Source organism: Ornithodoros turicata, chromosome 10 (genome assembly GCF_037126465.1).
Source record: "Ornithodoros turicata isolate Travis chromosome 10, ASM3712646v1, whole genome shotgun sequence".
Lineage (NCBI taxonomy): Eukaryota > Metazoa > Arthropoda > Arachnida > Ixodida > Argasidae > Ornithodoros > Ornithodoros turicata.
This window is the reverse complement of record NC_088210.1, coordinates 19,718,976-19,740,571: the sequence shown is the minus strand read 5'-3', so window position 1 is coordinate 19,740,571 and position 21,596 is coordinate 19,718,976. Positions and strand designations below refer to the sequence as shown.

The following is a 21,596-nucleotide window of genomic DNA, read 5'->3' as shown; positions in this document are numbered from 1 at the left end:
AAGTACCAATGACGTTGGGTGCTTGGTACTTTGCTTTGGTACCAAGTACAATTGTGAGGTATGTACTTTGACCATCACTGCAGCTAGTTCAGCTTCCTTTCTTGGGTGTTGTTTTGTTACCGTGCTCCATATGTATTCTTTTTTGGTTGTATGCATTTCCGTACATCTTGTGGGACCATACCCTCTTTCAATTTTAATTAAAAAATGTCTCGTTTAAAGGGACTATCGCATCCAGAAAGGTGTGTACGAGACGACGCGGTAATGTTCGGCATGGTTTCACGGTCTACTTGGCCAATTTTCACTTCTGGAAATAGCTTTCTTATTACGTAAATGAGTTTTTAAAGGTTTCCACCACATCTGCAACTAAGCCAGAATGACGTAAGCCATGCACATGAATGGGAGCGCAGCGCATGTGATTGTCTCCGATGTCGTCTGCTGCGAGCTCGCCCCCACAGCATACTATGGAGTGAAAAGACTGATAAATTCAACTTTTGCTTACCAGCCTGAATGATGACATGACCATGTTCCGTGGAACACAGTGTTACAAACACACTGTACAAACACAAATTTTATCCACGCCAAAGGGCACTCTCTGATTGGCCTAGTCCAAGTGACGTTTTCTCAGATTTCCAAAGAAGGAATTCCGGAATGCTCTCAACATCCATAGTCTGTGGTTGCTACGCGCCAAATTGCATGGAAACAACTCCACTGATTCACATCAGGCTGAGATCACCGATCATTATCGGTGATGAATGAGGAATAAAATGGCACTGTAGTTTCTGAGGCAACGCGACGGACGCGATAGTCCCTTGAAGTGTCGAAAAATAGTCATGCACACTTGGGGGAAAAGAACATCTAATCCTCTTTATTTATTTCTTCTTCTTGACCTTGTACCGGTGTTATTTGAGTGAAGACAATCTCTATGCATGTTAGGTGCTAGTAGCCTCCGAGTTGTTCTTGAAATTAGTGACTAAAGACAAGATTTCATCCAGGGACCATACTGTGTGGTACACAGCTTGAAAAAAACAGTTAATAATAGGCTTCATTTCAACATGTTTTAAAGAATATGCAAACATGTATTTACACCAACTCTGTTTCTGTAGTCAATTTTTTTTATGCGAGTCTGTTTTCCATGCATGGCCATTGTTGTTGCATCTGTCTAACTACAGTCAAACTCCTTTACAACGAAACTCAGGGGACAGCAAAAAAAATTCGCAGTAAAGGTATTTTCGTTAAAAAGGATGTCTATTACTGGACCAATAGGCTCCAGCGGGACCGAAAAAAAAATTGCTGTAGTGGTATTTTCGTTAAAAAGGTGTTCGCTATAAAGGAGTTAGACTGTACATGGGTGTTGAAGCAGCATAATTGGAATAGGACCAGGGCAAATTCCAGGCAGGGATGTTATCTTCTCATGCCTGCTGAACATTATTAGGATGCAACGAATGAGCTGAATGTCACTAGATGAAAAAGAGAATTGCAGGAGATTTTTAGAAACAAGTCCACTATCCAGCAATGAGCAACTTTACTGTGTGTTAGATGAATGCATACAAGACCAATGCTGCAACACAGAGCTAATTTTCAGTACGGTTCCAGGCTAGGCCAAACAGCTGGGCAGTCATGTCATCTGTTTGTGTTTAACACGCGACAAATTTGGCTTGTTCTCTTAATAGTGATTTTTTAACACTGAATTTACATCTTTACGATCATGACAGTTATTCACAGAACATTTGGTATAAGGTTAAATTAATGTAATAGGTTTTAGATAGTCAATGCAGTAAATAAAGAGAGCTCGGAATCACCAGAGTAACGAGAAACCTTGCGGACCTTTCCAACAGAGGCAGCCTCTATATATTTTTTACCTGCATTTTTTTCATGCTACAGAATTCAGCAAAGTGAGCTGACCACTGTTTCTCGTTCATACGAGTTTCATCAGTGATGACCCACATGCAAAATGGGTGTTTTTCTGTTAAAGCTGAATGGTAGAGCTATTTACTGGCATGTGTTTACCGCCTTCATTTGGTTTAAACTGAAAGCTTGGAACATGCTTGGAACATAAAGCAGTGGAGCAGTAGTGTAGCCAGAAAAACCTTGTGTGAGTTCTGTGGGGAGAAGGATTTCATACCAAATGCACTGACAAAGGAGTAGCTGGCGAGAAGTGAAGCACCACGCAGCTGATATAAAAGGAAGCATCATGCATCATATTCGAGAGCATGTTCAAGAGGCATAGATGAAAGCAAAGCTGTGATTAAACGAGGCTGGATAAAAGTAACGAGAATTTTGACAGTTTTGGACGTTTTTGGACGTACGCGTGATTTTGGATACGCCACCAGATAGCCTGCATTTACGCCATTCTGTCAATGCTAAATCAACGCACTCTTTTTTTTTCTTGTGTTTTCTGTTGTTTTAAAAAGACATCAGACATGACAGGAGCAAAAATCGGGTTTTGTAGCTGCAAAATCTGGCGATATCTTAATATCTTCCGCCCGCTTCTGCTGTGGCTCATCCAATCCAACAGAATCCAATTCCAGCCGATTTGCTGAAGTCAGTGTTTTGCTTGTTTTGTGCAAGGGTTTTTGCAAGTATTTGAATTGATGGCTACAGAAAACATTATCAAGCTCCCAGCACCAGACACTACCACCTCAAAACGCATTCGGAGGAACGCAGAGAAGGAACTGAAGGACGCCTTAAAGATCAAAGACGAGCAAGTGCCGTTGGTGGATTTGGATTCAGAGCCCAACGTCCAAGCGGAATATTTGAAATCTATGAAATCGTGCGTAAAGCAGGTGTCTTCAGCGTGGCTTCGGGGCGTCGCTAAAGAGTCATTGCCCGGCCTCCTTAGAGTTATGGTTCATAACCAAATCAAGTCTCAAAGGGAAGTGTTGGAAAAGTTACTCACTAGAGTGCACGAAGAACGTGAAGACTTGAAACACGAATGTTCTGTGTTGTCGCGTCGCATTCACGACATTACAACCGCCGACAAGAAGGCAGACGACATTCCAGAAACGGCTACTGCTGCGCGAAAAGCCGCTGCTTTGCGAAGGCGACAGATTTCGAAATTTCTTGACACGCAGTTCGAATCTCCCACTAGTGCCGAAGTAAGAGAGTTCTGTTCCACATTTGGTACCAAGAAAATCAGTAATAGAAGTAGGCAAGGTTTCCTGACACCTGACGAGCTACTTACAAATCTCCTAAACAGCAGCAGCGCCCATTACTTTAAAGCCAGCAGCGACGTCTGGGAACCACATCTCGAGATATTTCTCCGCAGCGGTGTTGCTGTGAGACATCCCACAAAGCCAAATCTTGTCTGCCTTAGCCCATTTTGAGCCCCACCTGTTTTTTTTGGGGTGGCTGAATCGCAGAGACCTGTCCTCCATGGGTGTAGTTCCCGTAGCAAACCATTTTTAATGCATTAAATGTTCGTCGATTTCGATGCTACAATGTCATTTTATACCTCCGCAACCACTGAAAACGGTACTGAAAATCCCAAGTGAAATAGAGCCATACTTTGACTGTTATTCGATGGAATAAATTACAGGAACAGACGACAGATGTTGAGAGTACGCTGGAATTCCCCAGTCTCCCCTACGAACCAATGAGGGTGCGGCATTGAGAAAAGGAATGCCGCGGCCATGTGGGCGTCTCGCAGAGTTATGGGAACGTCTGGACGGCGTGTTTCCTCATCCGAGCCCCACACTCTCACTCCTCCGCGAAGAGAATGACGTCACACAGCCGGAGCTTCTGCAGCAGAACATAGTGGTATCGCTTTCATACAGGGGTTGCGAACAGATGCCACGTGAACAAAACTGCTTGCAGAATGACTGCACACATAACATGTAATTGGATAGCAATTTATTTCACTCATTGAGCTTTGCAGTGGCTTCCCATAGACACATGGAATGTATAGGCAGGACTAGAGTTTGGGGAACAAAGGCCTTTCTGTTTGGTGACGGAATGTGCTTATGGTAACCATTCCACACTGACAACATGCAATGGCTTGATATGCTTTATGACAAGGGTACTTCATGTACTGCATGCGCAGACATGAAGATGTCCAGTTTTGAATCATGTCGGTTGTGCTATGTCGAGCATGCACAATTTACAAGTAGGTAACATGACTCCTGGCTTTTGGTTTATCCTCGAATTTGTAGAACCTTTGCCAAAAAAAAACTTAAGCTGTGACACTGATCCACATGGACAACACTACGAGGCTATTATATTAGTCATCATTATTTCTATATACGTGTATGATATTGTCGGAAGAGCATCACACAGGTTGCAATTCAGCTAAATTTTCTCACAAAAAAATATATCGATTGTTTTATATTGGAGAGATGTTCTTCGCTATATGTCATCACATCACTTCACAAAAACCATGGCGTAAGCTGATGCGGCTAAAACACTGCGAGCACTACTCGAAACAAGCCCCTGTTCACTTGCGTTCTTAATAAAAGATTATGCCTGTCTTTGGTATATCGGGATAGGGCACCAACGCGAGTAACGTGCAATCAACTAGATGTGTACGCACTCAATAAGACACAAAAATTTTTCTCACCCCCCTGTACATGGAAGTATGCATAAACAAGAGAGCCCAATATTGACCTTGCATAGGTCACTTCTCAGGTCCCACTTAATTCGTCTCCCACTACAGTGGGCTGCAGTGGTGGAGGGAGGGAGGCACAAAGCTGCGGATCCGTCGATGCAAATGCTTCTGGGTCGGTCAGAGCACTTGCGCCCGTATCTTCCTCCGCTGTTCCACCTTCAGAGGGAAGCTGGTTCTCCCCGTCGGGCCCAAGCTCGAGCAACAGCTCTGGAGGACGCTCTTCGTAGACGACACTGTCACGCAAGAAGGCCGGCACAAAGCGCAGGTCTAGATCGGCGGGAACCTTGTACGGTTGCAGGACCAGCGGTGAGCGTGATAGTATCTGTTCCACTTCCCGCGATACAGCTTCCTGCAGGAAAGATGTTGGACAAGATGGGGGGTGTTTAAAATTCAGATATCTGCTTTACAGGGAACGTTTGTTCCGCACGTCAGCTAAAACCATGACCTACTAGATGATAACAACCATGCCATAGGCACCCCTTCCTGGAGCCACATTTGGAAGCTAGCGGTGGCGCTACTCATCAGCCCGGTTATTGCTTCCTCAATTTCTGCAATACTTTGAACTTCAGCTTGCCTTAGTATTTTTGTACAAGTGGTGGCGGCCCCATTCTTCTTTCTAAAGTTTATTGTCATCATCATTCTACGCGTTTTCATAGGAGCTGTTGCTGTCGTCTGCTACGGTGCTACTGTAGTCGTACGACCGCTTCTGCACGTTCAAAATTCAAATTTTCATTGTCCAATCATGATGCAGGTCTCGCGGGCCGATGAGTAGCGCCCATAGGGGGCAGGCTTCTCATAGGGGTTGCCGATTATGACATGGTCTTTATAATATAGCATGTCGTGGTTAAAAGAGTGCTTTATTTTTGATTTTTTCTGCCTTTTCTTCATGAACCCCAAATGCACTGATGCAAGATCTACATCGCATGCAATCGTGATTAGGTAGTGATCATGATCGCCCTCAGGTGCGGACAAAGCGAGTCTTGGCAACTGACAACAACAACAGGGGCACGTGTCATCCATCCGCGAACGGGTTTATGCATTTCAAGGAGGTTTGGCGCAAGCACAGTGGCTTCCTTTCTCCCTCGCCTACTTGCCCTGCGGGCTCCAGGCCGACAAGATGGTGGCGGCCCACACGAAAAAAAAACATGGACAAACGCAAAAATAGCTGGTCCTCATAGAAGTTATTTGGTTTAATGTGAATTTCATTCCAGCAGACATTTTCTGAACCAATGTTACCTTTTAATTTGAAACTTCAGCGGGTATTCTGCCAAGCTCTCGTCAGACGGCATTAAATGAAAACCTGGATCCCGAACGAGAAGCGCAGAAGGCACAGGCGTATCCGGCAGGATTGCGCGCCATTCCAGATTGTGCGCGGCAGTGCATCTGGGGTATGAGACGTGCAAGCACTTGCTGCAGAATATCTACCGTAATTCCCAGCCAATTTTCCGCAGCAGAAAAGCTGGTTCCGTTGTTACACAAGTCCTGTTGCTGGCCTTTGAAGAGAATCTGAGCTTACCCTGAAACCCTGAATCTGTTGTCGCAAGACAGAGGTGTCGGTTGCAACACGTTGCTGTCGTTGCCTCAAGTCCCCGAGGACAGCCAAGTTGGTGTACATGAGACGCAGCGCCTCGCTGGCCCCCCGACTGTAGCTTCTTCCTGGGGGCACGCTCTCTCCAGACACGTACCTCTCGAACTCGTCGACTGGTAGATTCAACGACTCCGCCGTCAGGTTCTCGATGAATGCAACTGCGCAACACTGCACCAAACGAGATTATGTACTCTCTTTTCTGACTACCAAATACCTAACATCATCCCATTTTTGACAGGCACTATGCGGGTCAACAGGTCCCATGGTGGCATCCAGTTATCTAAGTGTCCCGTTAGGTCCCGTATAGGTCCCGTAATATATATATAGGTCCCGTATTTAGCAGCACAATTATGCACCCTCTGCTTGGGCTCCCACATGCTGGTACTGTCTGTAATCTGTAAAGGTGAACTGTCTGCACCGAGCTTCACCACAATGGCACAGTGCATGTTTCTTTGGCAGAAGAAACGCGAGCCCATATAGCAGCCAACCATACGGAATACGCCAGTACATCCCCTCTCCACTATGCCCTCTCCCTGTCCCCTGGATCGTTTCAGATTGCCTAGATATATTGGGAACACTAGGAACCATCAATTTACATCATCCTACGCGATACTGTCATAAATGTATGCACACATTTTCACGATTACTTACCAGGTTTGTGAAATAATAGCCAGCCTCGCCGCTCATCAGCCTTTGAGGGGCACTGAAGCGGGTGACATATTTTATATTCGAGTGCAGCAATGGTGGGTTGGCTCGCAGCACCACGTACACCAGGGCAGGCAAGAACTCGTCCGCCGATGCTGGAGCACCTTGTGGGCCCCTGCCCTGCTGCAGAGCTGCAAACAGCTGCTTACTGCAACGCACCACACACTCGAGTTTGTCCCTCGGGCTCTGCCTGGAATCCATCTCGATAATGTCTGCGTGCCAAGTAGTACTTTGTTAGATGAAAATCTCCCTGCCTCAAAAGGGGCATGGAAGGACTCGAAGAAAAAATTTAAAAATATGCCAAGAGGAGTATACAAGTTAGGATTACAAGCCCTGGAATACATATTTGCACAAAAAGTACGAGCGCAGCATGCAATCCTGGTGTGCAAGAGAGTGCAGTCTCGCGGGTCAGAAAAGCTTTTTTTTTTTAAGTTCCGCGTTAGCGCCGTGAAGCAACTGTGGCTATGAGCGGGGTACAGACGTGGACAGATGGAGTGAGGACAGCAGGAAGGAGTGGGGGACAGGGGGGGTTAGTGTGCGTTTTCGGCAGACTTCAAGTGGAGCTGTGCAGACTGTGTGTCTGGAAAGCCTTCAGAAAACCCAGGGAAAACCTCAGAGAGCACAGCTGGTGACAGGATTCGAACCCGTGTCACCTCCCAGTCTCGGCGTGGAAAGCGATCGTCTTAACCACTATGCCATGGGAGCTGGTGGATCAGAAAAGCCTCTCCCCTCAGCTTCCAGTCTGCGACATCATCTCATGTGCACAAAAATGAGGCATGTGCACTCCTGCGTTATAGCGACGATTCTCGGCCACCAATAATGGCGCTCGGATCATTTCGGAACTAATTTTCTCAGGAAGCGTATGCTTCCCGTAGGATATATTCTGCGTCACAGTTCCATTATGGTAGCATGATCATAACACGTGGCAAAAAAAAGGGGGGGTATGTTCCTCCCATACTCCTTCAAAAGCACCTAACCTGTAATGGCACGATCGATGATGTCGCGCACTGGCGGGTGCTGGTCATCCAAGTCGAGTTCCAAGTGACGCGCAGCCACCCAACTGAGAGAACGTATGCGTTTCTGTATGGCCAGATCCTTCTCCTCATCTGCCGTGGAAATAAACTCGAATACCATCTTGTGCAGGAGGCTCATAAGGTAGTTCTCCATCAAGTCCATAAGCTGCTCCACTTGTTCTGGTTCTAGTTCTGGAAATGACAGCTCACGTTTATGTTTGTTCAGCAGACACACAAGCGACGTTGTCCCAACCTTGGTAGTGAGAGTTGCGTTCGAAGCGATCGTGCATGTTCTGATAAAAGTCCTGCACCATGTCAGAGAGATCGTCCAGGGTTCGTGTCACTTTCTGCACCTTTTCCACGATTGCCTTTACCTGAAGAAATGTCATTGGAAAAAAGGTTAAGGCAGCACTAGCATACAGGTTGCAAAATTCTGGCTTCGTCCCAGTAGTCCTGCAATGGAAAACCTAAAACTGCTATCTAATAATAGTAGTACTTTGGGATTTTAATAAGCCTGCGTTAATAGTCGCCCTGGAACTAACGAAGCAAATAGTTATATAACTGAAATGAATATGAAGCAAAACCTGAACCAAGGACATGTTTGTTTATTTATTTATTGTGGTGCTCCAAGAGCCTTGGGGCATTACATGGAGAAAGCATAACTGCAATGAAACAGATATACAGAACATCAACAAAAAATAAAACAAAACAAAAGCAGAAAATGCATTAACACAGGAAAAGTAATACAATATCACATAAAACTAGTTGCTTAACAAGAGTAACATGGATTGGTAACACTACAAAGTAAAAAAAAGGAGCGGATTTAAATTATGTATGATTTCACAACTGACGTGATGAATGAGGGTAAACAATTCCATAGTGTAATGGCATGTGGAAAGAAGGAAAAGAAAAAAAAAAGAGTCATTACGGGAGAAAAACGGTTCGAATTTCTAAGCACCATCCAAGCGTTGGCTAGTGTAACACACTGGATGGGGCATATGTCATGTATGAATACAAACATGCCCATACACGGATATATACAGATAATTAAGTAATGCTCAATCTGTTTTATGTCCTGTCTTGTGGCGTTTTCAGAAATATTCGAACATACTCGGTTTGGAAGAACTGAGGAAGTTCGAAATATGAATATAGAATTCCATATTCGATTCAGAGCGCAATTAAATTCAAATTGCAATTCAAATCGAATACACAATTATCCACTACAGTATTTGAACAATCTGAATATTTGCGCAGCTTGTATTTTAAAATCCAACATTACGTTTCTGCTATACCTGCTTGATGAGATCATATGCTGCAGTATCCTTGAGTCCCCGTAGGAAATCCTTGAGCTCCTTCGCAGCTGGGTTGCTCTCCAGACTGCTGAGCTGTACCTCTTTACTGCTTGAACTCTCTGTGGGGAATGTTGCCAGTAGAGTATTCGGCAAAGGCTGTCGCACCAAACGAGCCTCACCTTTTAATGTGTTTGTCCTCCGGATAATATTTTTAAATGTCTTGGCACGCTTCTCTGCATGTTGGCGCTTCTTTTCAGCAAAGCGTGAGAAAGGAGCCATTGCTGGTGCCTCGGGAGATTCACTGGCACTACGGGATAGCCTGTATATTGATCCCAGTATGTATCAACGCACAGGTCTATTTCAAGGATGCAGACATTGATTTTTTTTTTTATTCTTTCAACTGCACTTTGTATGTTAAGTTATACACATGATAAATATCACGATTACACATTTCGACTGCATCTCACGAATGACATATGTAGAACTCTTCCTACAATGGAATAAAATGTGTCATCACTAACTGATCTGCTGCATTTGAAAGAAGGATCTGCATTTACACAGCCACCTTGTACACGCAAACTTTAAAATTTGTACCATCGATTCTGGTCACTTTTATTTTCGCTAATGACTGCACATTAAATAACCACATCTACGAGCCTTTAGTCTGTAGGGAAGAGTGTTTACCTCCTAGATGTGAAGCTGTGCGGACTTGGTGTTCGGCATCGCGCAGTCTCTAGTGGCGTACTTTCTGTGGCTGTATGGCACGCTAACTGTGCATCAGGTTGCTGTTGCGCACGACGTTCCTTGAAGCACTTGGAGCAGTAACCGTCCCATTCCGGATTGCCGTAGAAACTGCATCCTTGTCGGCATTTGAGATCCCATTGCATCTCTTGTAATAAGCTTCCAAGCTTGCGAGATTCCGACATTTCGGTGCTTTTCGTGTTGTCACAGCTCGCCGTATCGTGCAATTGTGTCTCTCACTATCTCGAAAGCACACTTAATTGCATAGGTGAGATTAATTTTCTTTTATAATTTTCACTGCACTAAACTCGTGATCACAACTGGTAGTATGAGCGTCAGCCGCAACTCCCTTTTGCGTTCAGATGAATGTTGACATATACTGGCTGGGCTGATTAACAGCAGTCAAAAATGGGCTACACGGAACCCACGCGAACTTGACTCATACAGCATACATATGACCGGAATGACTAAAGCAAATAAAGAGGAAAAGGAAATATGCCCATGTGCACAGGCGAAAAGATGATCGGTGATTAGTCATCCAGGGAGCACCTCCGCGGGGCGAAGTAGATATGACAAGCAAATCGGTAGATAAATGTGTTATCAAGTTTTCTTGTTGTCGAGTGAACAGTGTTTTTTAAATCCAGGATGAAAAATCTCCTTCTGCAGACCTCACCACTGGACTAGGACTGTACGACTGACCTGTGTTCCGCCGACGCGGGAAATTTGAGTGTTGTATGTGCGCTTCCACATTCACAAGTTAAAGGGGCACTAAAATGCGAAAACAAGTTCACTTCCACGCGATGTTCATTTCGCACTTGTTGTCATAATTCAAATAATTGACTTCGTTACGAATCTGCAATGAGAATTATACCGGACTCTTTTTTACTTCGGCACTAAGCAGTGAGCGTCGCTTTAGCTCGTGCATCTAGAGGTGTGCGCCGCCGCGCCGAAGCGCCGCCGCCGGTGGTCTGGACCTCGCCGTCGCCGCCGTGCCAAAACTGTCGGCGCGCCGCCGCCGCCGCCGCCGGTTTTGAAAAATCGGCGCGACTGTATAACGTGCCCATTTTGATCCATTTCTATAAAAAAATCTCTGCTATACCTAGTATTTTTGTTCTTAGGACCCAAGCTTCATTTGTGGTGTTTTTAGGAGTAAGAATTTTATCACTAATATGCTGTTCATGCTATACAATTTCGTTTCATAGTCGACCCTGGAGGTACAACTCCACGGAAACTTGTCACTCAATTCCTGCAGGTTGTTTGCCGTTCATCCACCAACACCATGACACTGGTCATTATCCATACAGAGTGTATTTTGTTTTTTATTCGTTACAAAATTTAAAAAAATCTAGCGGAACAAAATATATGCCGTTTTTGAGTTGGTCAGGCGAATATGTTCTCGAAGGAAGTATGTAACTACATAATAATCAATTACCTAAAATTCATTAATTCTTTAATTAGTGGATTCCGCGCAAAAGCGAGATAGCAGAACGGAATATATTCCTCGGAAGCCATTCCATGTTTAAGAAATTCTTAAACGCGCACGTATGTTGAAATATCCGACTCTGAATGTCGCTATGCAAACCAGCCGAAACAAGAAGTACGCAATTTCCGAGCGCAGAAATGACGCGAGCTTCGCCTTATCTGGGTTGGAAAGCGATCCATCTGGCCAACTGATTAGCGCCTACACCAATCAGCTCGATCGCTCCAAACCACGTGGTCCTCTCAGAATCTCCCGTCGCTCTTTCTGCGCTCGAAAAGTGCGTGGGAAATAATGCGTGTGTGCCGGCGGAAAGCACCCCGTCAGAGAGGGTGTTATCAATCGCGGAATTGCGGGGCTTGTAATTCGCGCGAAGCGTGCCAGCCTAGCTCAATCCCTTCTATTTCGCGAGCCATTGATTTTCGCGATTTTTGCGAATCGACAAAATTCGCGACCTTTAAGGACACTCAAAAATTTCAAAGCAGAGCAGGAGGAGCTCGAGGAGCGCGCGAAATTTGGTTGTTGCGAACATATCCCTGCTCGATTCGCGAAAATTTAGGGCTGCGAAATTAAAGCGCGAATAAGCTGCGAATGAAGGGTTTTATAGTATTACTTATGATAACTACAGCCTCTGCAAAAATACTATTCAATGACGTGGTGGGTGCGCCTTATGTCATATCGTTTTCTATCTTTAAGATAGTTTCTCAAAAAGAGCCACTGGATCAGTGGACAGAGCTTTGACGCGCCGTCGTCCTGCGAACGTTCGGCGCTCGCTATAACTGTTACGTGCAGTTACCATTAAAGGGATGGCGCGTCGTTCTGATTGTCTAGCTGTGTTGTTTTCTCCAGCGAAACCGGCCCTTAACGTGCCCTGTCGAAGTTCTTGGGCGACGACCTTCTCGAAGTGATTTACTTCTCCTAATGTTCCTTTATGTGTTCGGTTTTCTTTCATAATACGTACTATCCAGTGCTGATGTGCTTGTATGGCGCAAGGTACAATAAATACGGCTACCGTCTCAGTGTCTATGATGGAGAAAATACCCCCGCTCTGAGCTGTCCGTGCGTCCCCGTCGGAGAAGAGAACACATATTGACAGCCCACGGGGCTCACGCCGAGAAGACAGCATCGGCGTGACGCCGCTGACACCGCCGCCGCCGGTCCTTCAACGTGCTCTACGCCGCCGCCGGAAAAAATGCCCACGGCGCACACCTCTACGTGCATCGGGTACATCCATTGGAGCTTTTACGCGTGCACGCGCGTGCCACACACCATGGAGCAGCGAATACGAAGCGGAAAGGTGTCGCTGTCCGAAGGACGTGAAGAGAATCGTTGTCAGTGCAACATTTTTTATCAACAGTTTACAATTCATGTTCCTGATTTACAATTAAGTAAATCGATATTGAAAAATGCATCAACGCGCATCATGCCGCGCATGTACGGAACACTACGACCGGCCCCGTTCCCAATCCACACGCACACGATAGGCATGCGCGCGCTTCTCCTGCTGTCTCATTGGATGCCGCATAATCCCCGTAGAACCCCTCCCCATATAATATGGTATGGTCCTAAACTATGAATCGATATCGATTGCTCCAATTAACAGTAAAACTAGAGCGTCGAACCGAAACGTTTTTCGATTTCTTTTGGGTTCGGGTTCGGCCATAAAGGTTCGGTTCCGGTTCAGCTCCGGAGCTGAATACATCGGTTCGATTAACCGGTTCGGAACAGGTTCGTGGTTCTAATATGCTACAAACTTATTGGTAGCCACTAAAAATGATACAAGATCTCTTAGTTACGTTTTTCTTCCTGTTTACCAACAGGACCTCCTTTCATCCCTTCCCCGAGCAACGTGCAGCCAATCTATGCAGGCAGACCGCTCAAATCATCACGTCACCCAACCCCCGCAGGATATGATTTAAATTGCGAAAAAAAAAAAAAAGCGAAACCGATATGCCTAGATTATAGCGGTAACACGTCATCTGGAAGTGGAACATATTCTTTATGTAGCATATCTTCATATGGCAAATGAATTAGTCACTATTGCTAAAATAAACTTCCAACGCCCGCATCGAAGTATCAAGACTTGCCTTCTTGGTCGTCACGAGGTTGATGCACTAACATATATATAGTTGGAGGGAACTTCACTCACCGAAACTTGCATTCATCTCCGTGCGCTTCCTTTCGCCTTCTTTGCGTCTGCATTGTGACAGACTGGCACAACTTCGGCCAGCGTCCTCTCGAAACTCGAAACTATAGAAGTACGCCACGCCGCAGCCGCAGCTGTCGGCGCCTGGGCACTTCCAAGGTGCAGTGGCGTATCTAGGGTGTGGCAGGTGTGGACAGGTGCCATGGGCGCCAGGTGAACAGGGGCGCCATTATGTGGTCGGGTGTGAATGTGCCAGGTCGGGCACTCAACCTGGCACATTCATAAATGATCTAAAGCAACCGCCATTAGAGAGGTTGTAGTGTGAAACCTAGTGCGGGCCACACGAAAACGCATCCCCAAGGACATCATGTTGACCATGTTGCCATGGGCGCAGGTAGCTCTAGATACGCCACTGCCAAGGTGCAAATGCTTCCAATGTGGAAGGAGTGAACTGCTGTGACAGGCGAGTCACGGCACACTTGCAGCAGCGGTGCAATGCAGCCATATTGAAGATAGTGGTTCTTTGGCTACGTTTTTAATGTTCCACATGATGTTGGTACAATGCACTGCTGATGCAAACGCGGCGCATCTTCTATAAGCGGCGGCGAGAGGACGACTTCCTTCACCCTTGGCCTTGTACGTCCCGCGCTACCGAATGGACCGCCAGATCCGAGTATTATGTCACATAAAATGGATGTCGACACCAGACGATGGGATAGACAACTGGCGGCACACACCAACCTTAACCTAACCGGTATCCTGAATCGGTAACCGAAGTTTTTATATCGGTTCGGTTCCTGTTCAGCTCCAAGATGGCGCTAGTAATTACGGTTCAGTTCCAGCTAAAAATAAGGGTTACTGTAATTCCGGTTTTCCGTTTCGGTTCGGTTCGACGCTCTGAGTAAAACTGGGTTCAGCAACAACTTTATTACGAGCTGATGAATGGAGAGTTTCATGGCCAGAAGCGATACTCCACCCCATTGCTGGCGGTGACGCCGGGAATGAAATAATGAGCCCCTCCACAATATGGACCCAATTCCTCCTAATGTGTCCAAAAAGGTCAAAAGACTTTTGAGGGCAGAGCGTTTTTGGGCTGGGCAGATTTGGCCATGGACTAAGCAATATTGTGAGAGAGAGGGGTCGAGAGTCCAACTGATTAAGGGTCCCGGAGAGTGCGGTTCGGGAAGGCTTGTAGTGTGGGCAATGAAGAAGAATGTGCTCTAGATCTTCTAAAGCACTGCAGTGACAGCATCTAGAGGAGAGTCAGCTTGTCTGAAGCGGTAACGTCACTGACCAGTAAAAGCCACATCGAGTCCCATGCGATGAATCAATGCAGCATCTTGGCAAGAAGTGTTTCGGGGCATGCGGAAAGCGAGCGTTGGATCAAATCTTCTCGGCACAGATTGGGGAAGAATGTCAGTTGTCCATTGGCGGGAAGCCACGAGTGTCACTAGACGTTGGAGAATGGAACGACAGTCTCCTCTCAAGAGCGCAATATTCGTTCTTCTCCTGGGTTCTGGTTTGGTATAGCCCTATAGGTGATACGAAAGTGCTGCAGGCAGTTCCTTGCAGTGGTATCAGGATTCCACAGGGGAGGAGGGGCATAATTGTAGTGACGGTATAAAAAATGTATGTATTACTGCCGACATGGTTCTAAAGCTGCGATAAAATGTAAGCAATCAGACAACTGGTCAGAGACGTTGTGCTTCTTTAATGGTCATGAATCGAATGACGGAAGATGCGCGTGATCACCGGATATGCATACTGAGTCTTCGTCTTTTTCAATACACTCCCGGCGCCAACGATGGACAACAAAACAGAAACACGGGACAGACAGCAGCAGGGGCGGATCTAGAGGGGGTGAGGGAGTCCGGATGTCCTGACCCCCATACTCAATTTCTGTCTTCACATAGTGTTTGATTGACCCTAGATCGCGTGTCTGCCTTACTGTCCATGGCTGGACCCCCTCCTCAGAAAGCTCCTGGGTCCGCTCCTGCAGCAGGCATGGCGGATGAAGAGGCTCTAAAAGTAGTCCCACGAATCGTTAATAGTACTACTACTAATAAACGAACCTATCGGGAGCGCACATGAAAGAAAAGCAGGGGAGTGTCGCCAAATACTTGGGGGAGCTATAGAGGTCTGGGTCCCATGCCATTACAGTGCCGTACTTGCTGCTTTTTATCATTTTTGTGGTATTTTTAAAAATACTTCTACTTCGTTCTTCCCAGAAACCCCAAAATGTGCCATCGCCTCCCACGAAGACACACACACGCACGCACGCAAGAAAAAAAAAACACTTCTTTGTTCTCTTTGATGTTTATACGCGCGAAAACGACATGGCTCCTGTGTGCATTCTAGCAGCTGGCCTTGTCTAGACGGCCTTGGTAGCTCAGTCAGTTCAGTCAGTAATGTGTTGGCTCGCTGAGCTGATTTCATGCACAGCCGAGGACAGTATCAACGTGGGGGGAGGTAAACACTCCTTCCAGCACCGTGTGTCGGAGATTTCCCGCCCACGTCAAAATAACGCCAGGAGGTCGAAATTATCCTCAGTATTACACCGCGGCGCGTGCAACGTGTCGAAACACAAATAGGCTGACTGTAAATCTATACTCGCAATTATTATGTCTTGTCTGGCTCGTGGAACGAAGGAGCAGGCATTCTGAAAGCGTTCTATACAACGTTTCAATGGAATATGTTCCTCGTCTGCTCTAATTATTAAAATCCCGCAGTTTTTAGGGAGAATGCATCCTCGACTTGCAGCCTCCATGAATGTCCCTGCGAAAGTGAAGTGTATATATATAAGTGAAGTATATAGTGCATGGTGGCATTGACGGGAGACAGAGAGACCATTTCTCTTAGTAAACCACCTGGGCTGTTTATCGTTCCGTGCCACAACGACACTACTTGAGCAAGAGCAGGAGCCAATGAAGTGTAGCGAAGAACTTTGCCTTGTCCCGGGGTAAGGCCTTCGCCGACATCATACATCCCTGCATGGAAGATAAAGACCTGTATCAACGGTCTGGAAGATTATTCTCTGCGGAGAAGCTTACCACCACTTTGAATGAGGTTTCAGCCGGATTGTGCGGGAAGTTCGGCACGCTGCCCTGCAAGGAGTAACCCTTCCGATTATCAGAACCTTTTGTTTCTTGAGTTCTGTACTGTTCTGTTCTGTACTTCGGCACTGTGCATGATGTTTCATATGAAGTGCGGTCTGTTTTTTTTTTTACACAATTTTAGCTTCAGTACGACCTACCCCTATTACTGCACAGTGCACAATGATGCACACACTACATTGCGATACTTGATTCAAACTTAATTCATTTATTAACTATCAGTTGTCAAAAATATTAAACCACCAACCGCAACTATTCGGGCGTCACAGTCCGATGACCGTACCGGCACCGTTATCGGACGTCGTTCGTTATCGCATCTGTTATCATACAACATATTAGTGAGTTTTAGTATACCGCTGATAAGGTTATCGTGCTTATCGGAACCAATCGCAGTTGTGCGTGACTCAGAATCTTATCCACTGATTGGTTCCGGTTGATACGGTTCGACGCAAGTCACGTTATCAACGGCCTGCTAAAACTCTCTATTTTATTATCGGACAGTTTTCGTACTGTATAACAATTCTGACTGAGTGGCTTCTGCGAGGATTGCCATTTATAAGGACGGACTTTTCAGCTATGAGGGGGAAGGGTGTGTTGACTCGTCCTTGATTCTATAACGACACGTACGCATGCAAGTGCGGATGTCTGGACAACGCAACAGAGTATAGCGCTCACCAAGAATTCTGTGATTAGGTCAACGTAGCACTGGCTCCTTGTAGTACCCTTCTGCAAAAGGTGACATGTTATGTACAACGGGGTTCGCTCAGCTCCAGTCGGGTATCTCGAGGGTCTTCGCGATATCTGTTTGCCATGATGACTTTAGGTCAAGTTGAGGAAGGAGGAATCTGACAAGGCAATTCCCAATTGCGATACAATTTCGATGCAGTGGTGATGGTCATATAATCACAGTGATTGATACTGATGGGAGATTTGCACTGACAGCGCATCTCAATAGATTATCGCCCGCCAGACGTGCATGTCCTGGTTGTGTACTTGGCGATTTCTTAGTGAAATATGGCGGTGTGTCTCTGAAGTCGTGGAGTGGTGGAGTTTGTTTCGTCTGCCTGACCACCCTGTTCCATATCGTTTTCTTTTATCTTACGCAGGTTTTACGGCTTTCCGATGGTTCATGTGTGTGTGTGTGTGGGGGGGGGGGGGTTACACTTTTTCAGGTAACGTTCTGCCGTTACGGTTCCGTATTAACTAAACGGACGTAATTAAATAAATTATACGTACTAATTAGGTAGTTATCAATTCACCAATTAGCATAATTAATAAAATAACCAGTTGGTTAAATTAAGTCATTAAATTAAATTAAGCCATGGCACACGCTCAGGCCTTCCTTCTTCGTGGGGTCTCCTTACCACTGATCCCTATAGAGCGAAACCACGCGTGACGATGTGTCTGTCCAATCACGAGGTAGCAATAAGAGTGTAAGAAAGAAACGAAGGAAGGAAACCACGTACGTCTCATCCTTGAAATGTTGGCCCCTTGTTTGGGAGAGCGACCAATGAGGACGCTACACGGGCAATACGAGGGAGAGGGAAATTGGGGAGCTGCACAGTGGCTTTAGCACCATGTTTAGCACAGACAGCTGACTGACATTCCCCAGAATGCTACAGCGGAAGATGCGACAAACGTCACAGCTTTCTGCTGTCACGTGATCGCGAGCGCGCAACGTCGTGTCTTCGTACGCTGCTAACCGTGGGGAATATCGTGCGACACAGCCACAAGATATTTCGTAGCAGACGACTGGAGAAGACGCTGACAGTGTCATCTGCTAAGCGTCGTCTGCTAAGTGTGCGCCACTCCCGATATTCCGGCATTGTGTGAATGTTCAACATAACACGGGACGGAACCTTGGCTCCGTGAGCAATGTTTTCGTTTTTTCTTCCACTAGAATACTCCGTGAGGATGTCGCACGTGTGAACACACGGTTACTGGCATAGAGTATTAGAGAAAAATACTACTGTGTGTATGTTCTCCCGCTCAAAGGATAAGACATGAAAACCCAATGGAGGGGAAACCCTCGTAGGAACTGTGATGCAACACGCACATTATCCACAAGGATGGGCTCCTGAAGATATGTCAAGTTCCACATCACAATGCACTTACCTCATGGCACATCTCGTAGTTCTTGCACAATAGCTGGACTCCCTGCGTATGAAAACTTCACAGATCATCCAACCAATGACGTGTGATGCTGAAATGACACACTGTACCTCATGTAGTAGAGCACTAGGAACTGGGTGCTGGTAAAGGTTTTCGACACACCCGACCAACATGTCCGCAGCTGCCTTCAGCACGGCCAGCATCTGTGCGTCTTCTGCGAAGAACGGACATATGCGGAAGCGTCATTTCACATTGGTTTTGGGGTAGTAAAATTGTTTTCCATTGTCGGATTCAAACTTATTTTGCACCCTCAAAGACATATTACTTTCGATTTGTACGAGACTCGAAGGGTCATAAATATTACCCAACCGGAAGAACATCCTGTGCTCTAAACATTGACGGCTTCTTCTTTAATATTATACCCACGAAGTATGCCCATGAAAGTAAAATCAAAATAGAACAAAAAAATACCTGAATGTGTTACGATAATATACAAATCGCATAGTTATGTTACGTAAAAAAAGAAAACGCAACTACACACCGCTCTCTGTACAAACACAGGCATATAACAATGATGGTATACAGGGTGTCACAGAAGACGTACAACTAAATTATAGAAAGTCTACGCTTCCTAGAATCATGCAGTCAATTTCTCTAATTCTAATCAATCTAATTGTGAGAAATAATTAATTAACTAACAAGTTTCTCTAATTCTAATCTAATCCAACCCCAAGAACCAATTAACCTTTTTCTCTCTCTCTCTCGTATCCGTCGGAGGCAATGCGGATGAATATACTGGTTTGTTGCAGTGCGTAGCAAATATATATCTTAGTCGTTTCACTGGTTCGGTTCGGTGGTTACCACGCTTCGACAACACATACCAGGTGTAGGTCCACAATATTCAGCTCCCGACGCTGTTAGGTGTAGCCAGATGCAGACCAGCAGCGGAAAGAGGCGAGAAACTTTCATGTTTGCAGGGAGGACTGCAGGGATGCTACACGCTCAATATTTCCCGGTAGTATGCCTGCAGCTGAATCCATATACTTTGCCTTACTGCTACGCCCTCTCTTTGTTTTTCGGGCGGCAAAAGCGATCTGTTTGATCAGTGATACTTTTCCTTTCTCACTGCATGATGGGTTGGATTCAGCTCTGAATCCGCTCAGTAGTCGACCGAAGGCCACCTCCATTACAGGAGTACAGCGGTTACATTACCTCCACCACCTCCATTACAGGAGTACAGACCTCGCGCGAGCGCACGAGATCTTTGATGTGCACAGCCACGAGGAACCCCTTTGCTCTTTCAGAGAGCCCGAGTGGCGCTGACGTCATTTCGTGACGTAGAGAGTCCGCGGTGCGCCGTTTCTGCAGCAGACGAATTTTCGATAGGAAATGAGGTGGGGATGACAATTAGCCTAGGCTAATTCATCAGGGACCACGCACCTTTTCTTGAGTTGGTTAAAGACCGACCAAAAGGAAAGTGCGCGGACTGGCTGGTACATAATGTGTCTTTAGGCTGCTGCCTGCACACTGATGTCAGATGCTACGTCGCACGGACCAGATTACGTCACACCAGGAGGTTGGGCCGGAATTAACCCCCTAAGATCGCGCCGCATCACTCATGGCCGCTTTTTCAAGAAGCTTTTCAGTTGAAACACATGAAATAAATTGATGTCAAAGAGGTTGACTCGCATAACCGGTATCCACACAAAGGTATGGAGAACAGGGATATTCAGAAACCGCTCATACAGAAGGACACCGATGCACACTGCTGACTGCTGGTAGTGCGTCTGGCTGGCACGAATCCTGCAACATTTCAACTAGAATAGAAGTTTATTGTTTAATATATATAATATAATAGAAGCTTGGGAGGGCGGTTGACCACGAGAATGAAATAAGCTGGAAAAATCAGAAGACGACAAAGAGCTTACAGGAAAACACAAAGGGGAGTTTATTTAAAGGGACGTTTCGGCAGTCAGCGCTGCCTTCGACGGGACCGTCCCGTCAAAGGCAGCGCTGACTGCCGAAACGTCGACCCCTATCCCTATATGTGTTAATAAACTCCCCTTTGTGTTTTCCTGTAAGCTCTTTGTCGTCTTCTGATTTTTCCAGCTTATATATAATATAAAATATAACACTTTGAACAGAACAGTTGCTTGTTTTATTATTTGCCCAGTTGTTGTGTTGTTGCAGTTCGCCTCCGTAGGTTAGACACCCTCTGAATACACTATGTGTGCAGACACTTACAAGCCGCAAAAATACGCTATTTAGAACGTCTACACACAACATTTATGCATTGAGGAAAACCTCGAGTGAATGTGTTTCATCTGGACTGACACGATGCCCCAAACACTTTGGTGTACGTCAAGAATAATCCCGAAACGGTTCGGCACATGTGTTCGGCATAAATGCACAGTAAAGATGCACTTGCACAGTACACATGACTTTTCACACTTGTAGCCGCAACAGCTGGAAGACTCGGACTTGAAAATTGAAACCAGAACTGAAGGTAGATTGGACGGATATGAAAAATAACGAGCGTGGCGCACTAAAGTGTATCTCTATCCGTCCATTCCTCAAAAGAAAATTTTGCGAGTTCTCGCCGAACTATCGTTGGTGTCATCCTGTCAGGAAGACATCTCTGTGGGAGACATGCCCCGATTCAAGCAACAAAACACAAGCTCGAACCTCGAACCTGAAGGTGTCTGCCGTTGCGCCGTTGCTGATCTCTTTTATGAAGCGGAGGACAGCGCAGGATGCTCGCCAATGAACTCAGTGGATATTTAGCAGACTGCTAAGCGGCTAAGCTAAG

General features: G+C 45.9%; 3 protein-coding genes across 3 annotated transcripts; 1 reads left to right on the top strand and 2 right to left on the bottom strand.

The window, feature by feature from the left end:
• Positions 1-2,591: 2,591 nt before the first annotated feature.
• On the top strand, positions 2,592-3,323 carry LOC135369755 (centromere protein K-like). Its single transcript, XM_064603271.1, has one exon. The coding sequence runs from the start codon at positions 2,592-2,594 to the stop codon at positions 3,321-3,323; it is 732 nt and encodes a 243-aa protein (XP_064459341.1).
• A 509-nt stretch (positions 3,324-3,832) lies between these two features.
• Positions 3,833-10,420, bottom strand: LOC135370887 (rab5 GDP/GTP exchange factor-like). Its single transcript, XM_064604785.1, has 8 exons — positions 9,883-10,420; positions 9,378-9,517; positions 9,199-9,317; positions 8,160-8,280; positions 7,871-8,098; positions 6,840-7,105; positions 6,117-6,356; positions 3,833-4,949 (listed from the first exon to the last, which is right to left on the bottom strand). Exons 1-8 carry the CDS (start codon positions 10,122-10,124, stop codon positions 4,617-4,619), a joined length of 1,689 nt encoding a protein of 562 aa, XP_064460855.1. The 5' UTR covers positions 10,125-10,420; the 3' UTR covers positions 3,833-4,616.
• A 6,023-nt stretch (positions 10,421-16,443) lies between these two features.
• On the bottom strand, positions 16,444-19,841 carry LOC135370337 (uncharacterized). Its single transcript, XM_064604057.1, has 6 exons — positions 19,669-19,841; positions 18,898-19,001; positions 18,791-18,832; positions 17,351-17,401; positions 16,613-16,666; positions 16,444-16,549 (listed from the first exon to the last, which is right to left on the bottom strand). The coding sequence occupies exons 1-6, from the start codon at positions 19,754-19,756 to the stop codon at positions 16,463-16,465; spliced, it is 426 nt and encodes a 141-aa protein (XP_064460127.1). The 5' UTR covers positions 19,757-19,841; the 3' UTR covers positions 16,444-16,462.
• Positions 19,842-21,596: the final 1,755 nt, after the last annotated feature.

Excerpts from the sequence above, each read along its gene's own strand:
- LOC135369755 (XM_064603271.1), top strand. The coding sequence starts at position 2,592 with ATGGCTACAGAAAACATTATCAAGCTCCCAGCACCAGACACTACCACC.
- LOC135370887 (XM_064604785.1), bottom strand. The coding sequence starts at position 10,124 with ATGTCGGAATCTCGCAAGCTTGGAAGCTTATTACAAGAGATGCAATGG. Across the intron at positions 9,518-9,882 it reads CACAGCTTCACATCTAGGAG|GCTATCCCGTAGTGCCAGTG; the intron begins GTAAACACTCTT and ends ATCAATATACAG. Across the intron at positions 8,281-9,198 it reads CATATGATCTCATCAAGCAG|GTAAAGGCAATCGTGGAAAA; the intron begins GTATAGCAGAAA and ends ACATTTCTTCAG.
- LOC135370337 (XM_064604057.1), bottom strand. The coding sequence starts at position 19,756 with ATGAAAGTTTCTCGCCTCTTTCCGCTGCTGGTCTGCATCTGGCTACAC. Across the intron at positions 17,402-18,790 it reads ACTACGAGATGTGCCATGAG|AAGGGTACTACAAGGAGCCA; the intron begins GTAAGTGCATTG and ends CACCTTTTGCAG. Across the intron at positions 16,667-17,350 it reads ACCTAATCACAGAATTCTTG|GGCAGCGTGCCGAACTTCCC; the intron begins GTGAGCGCTATA and ends TACTCCTTGCAG.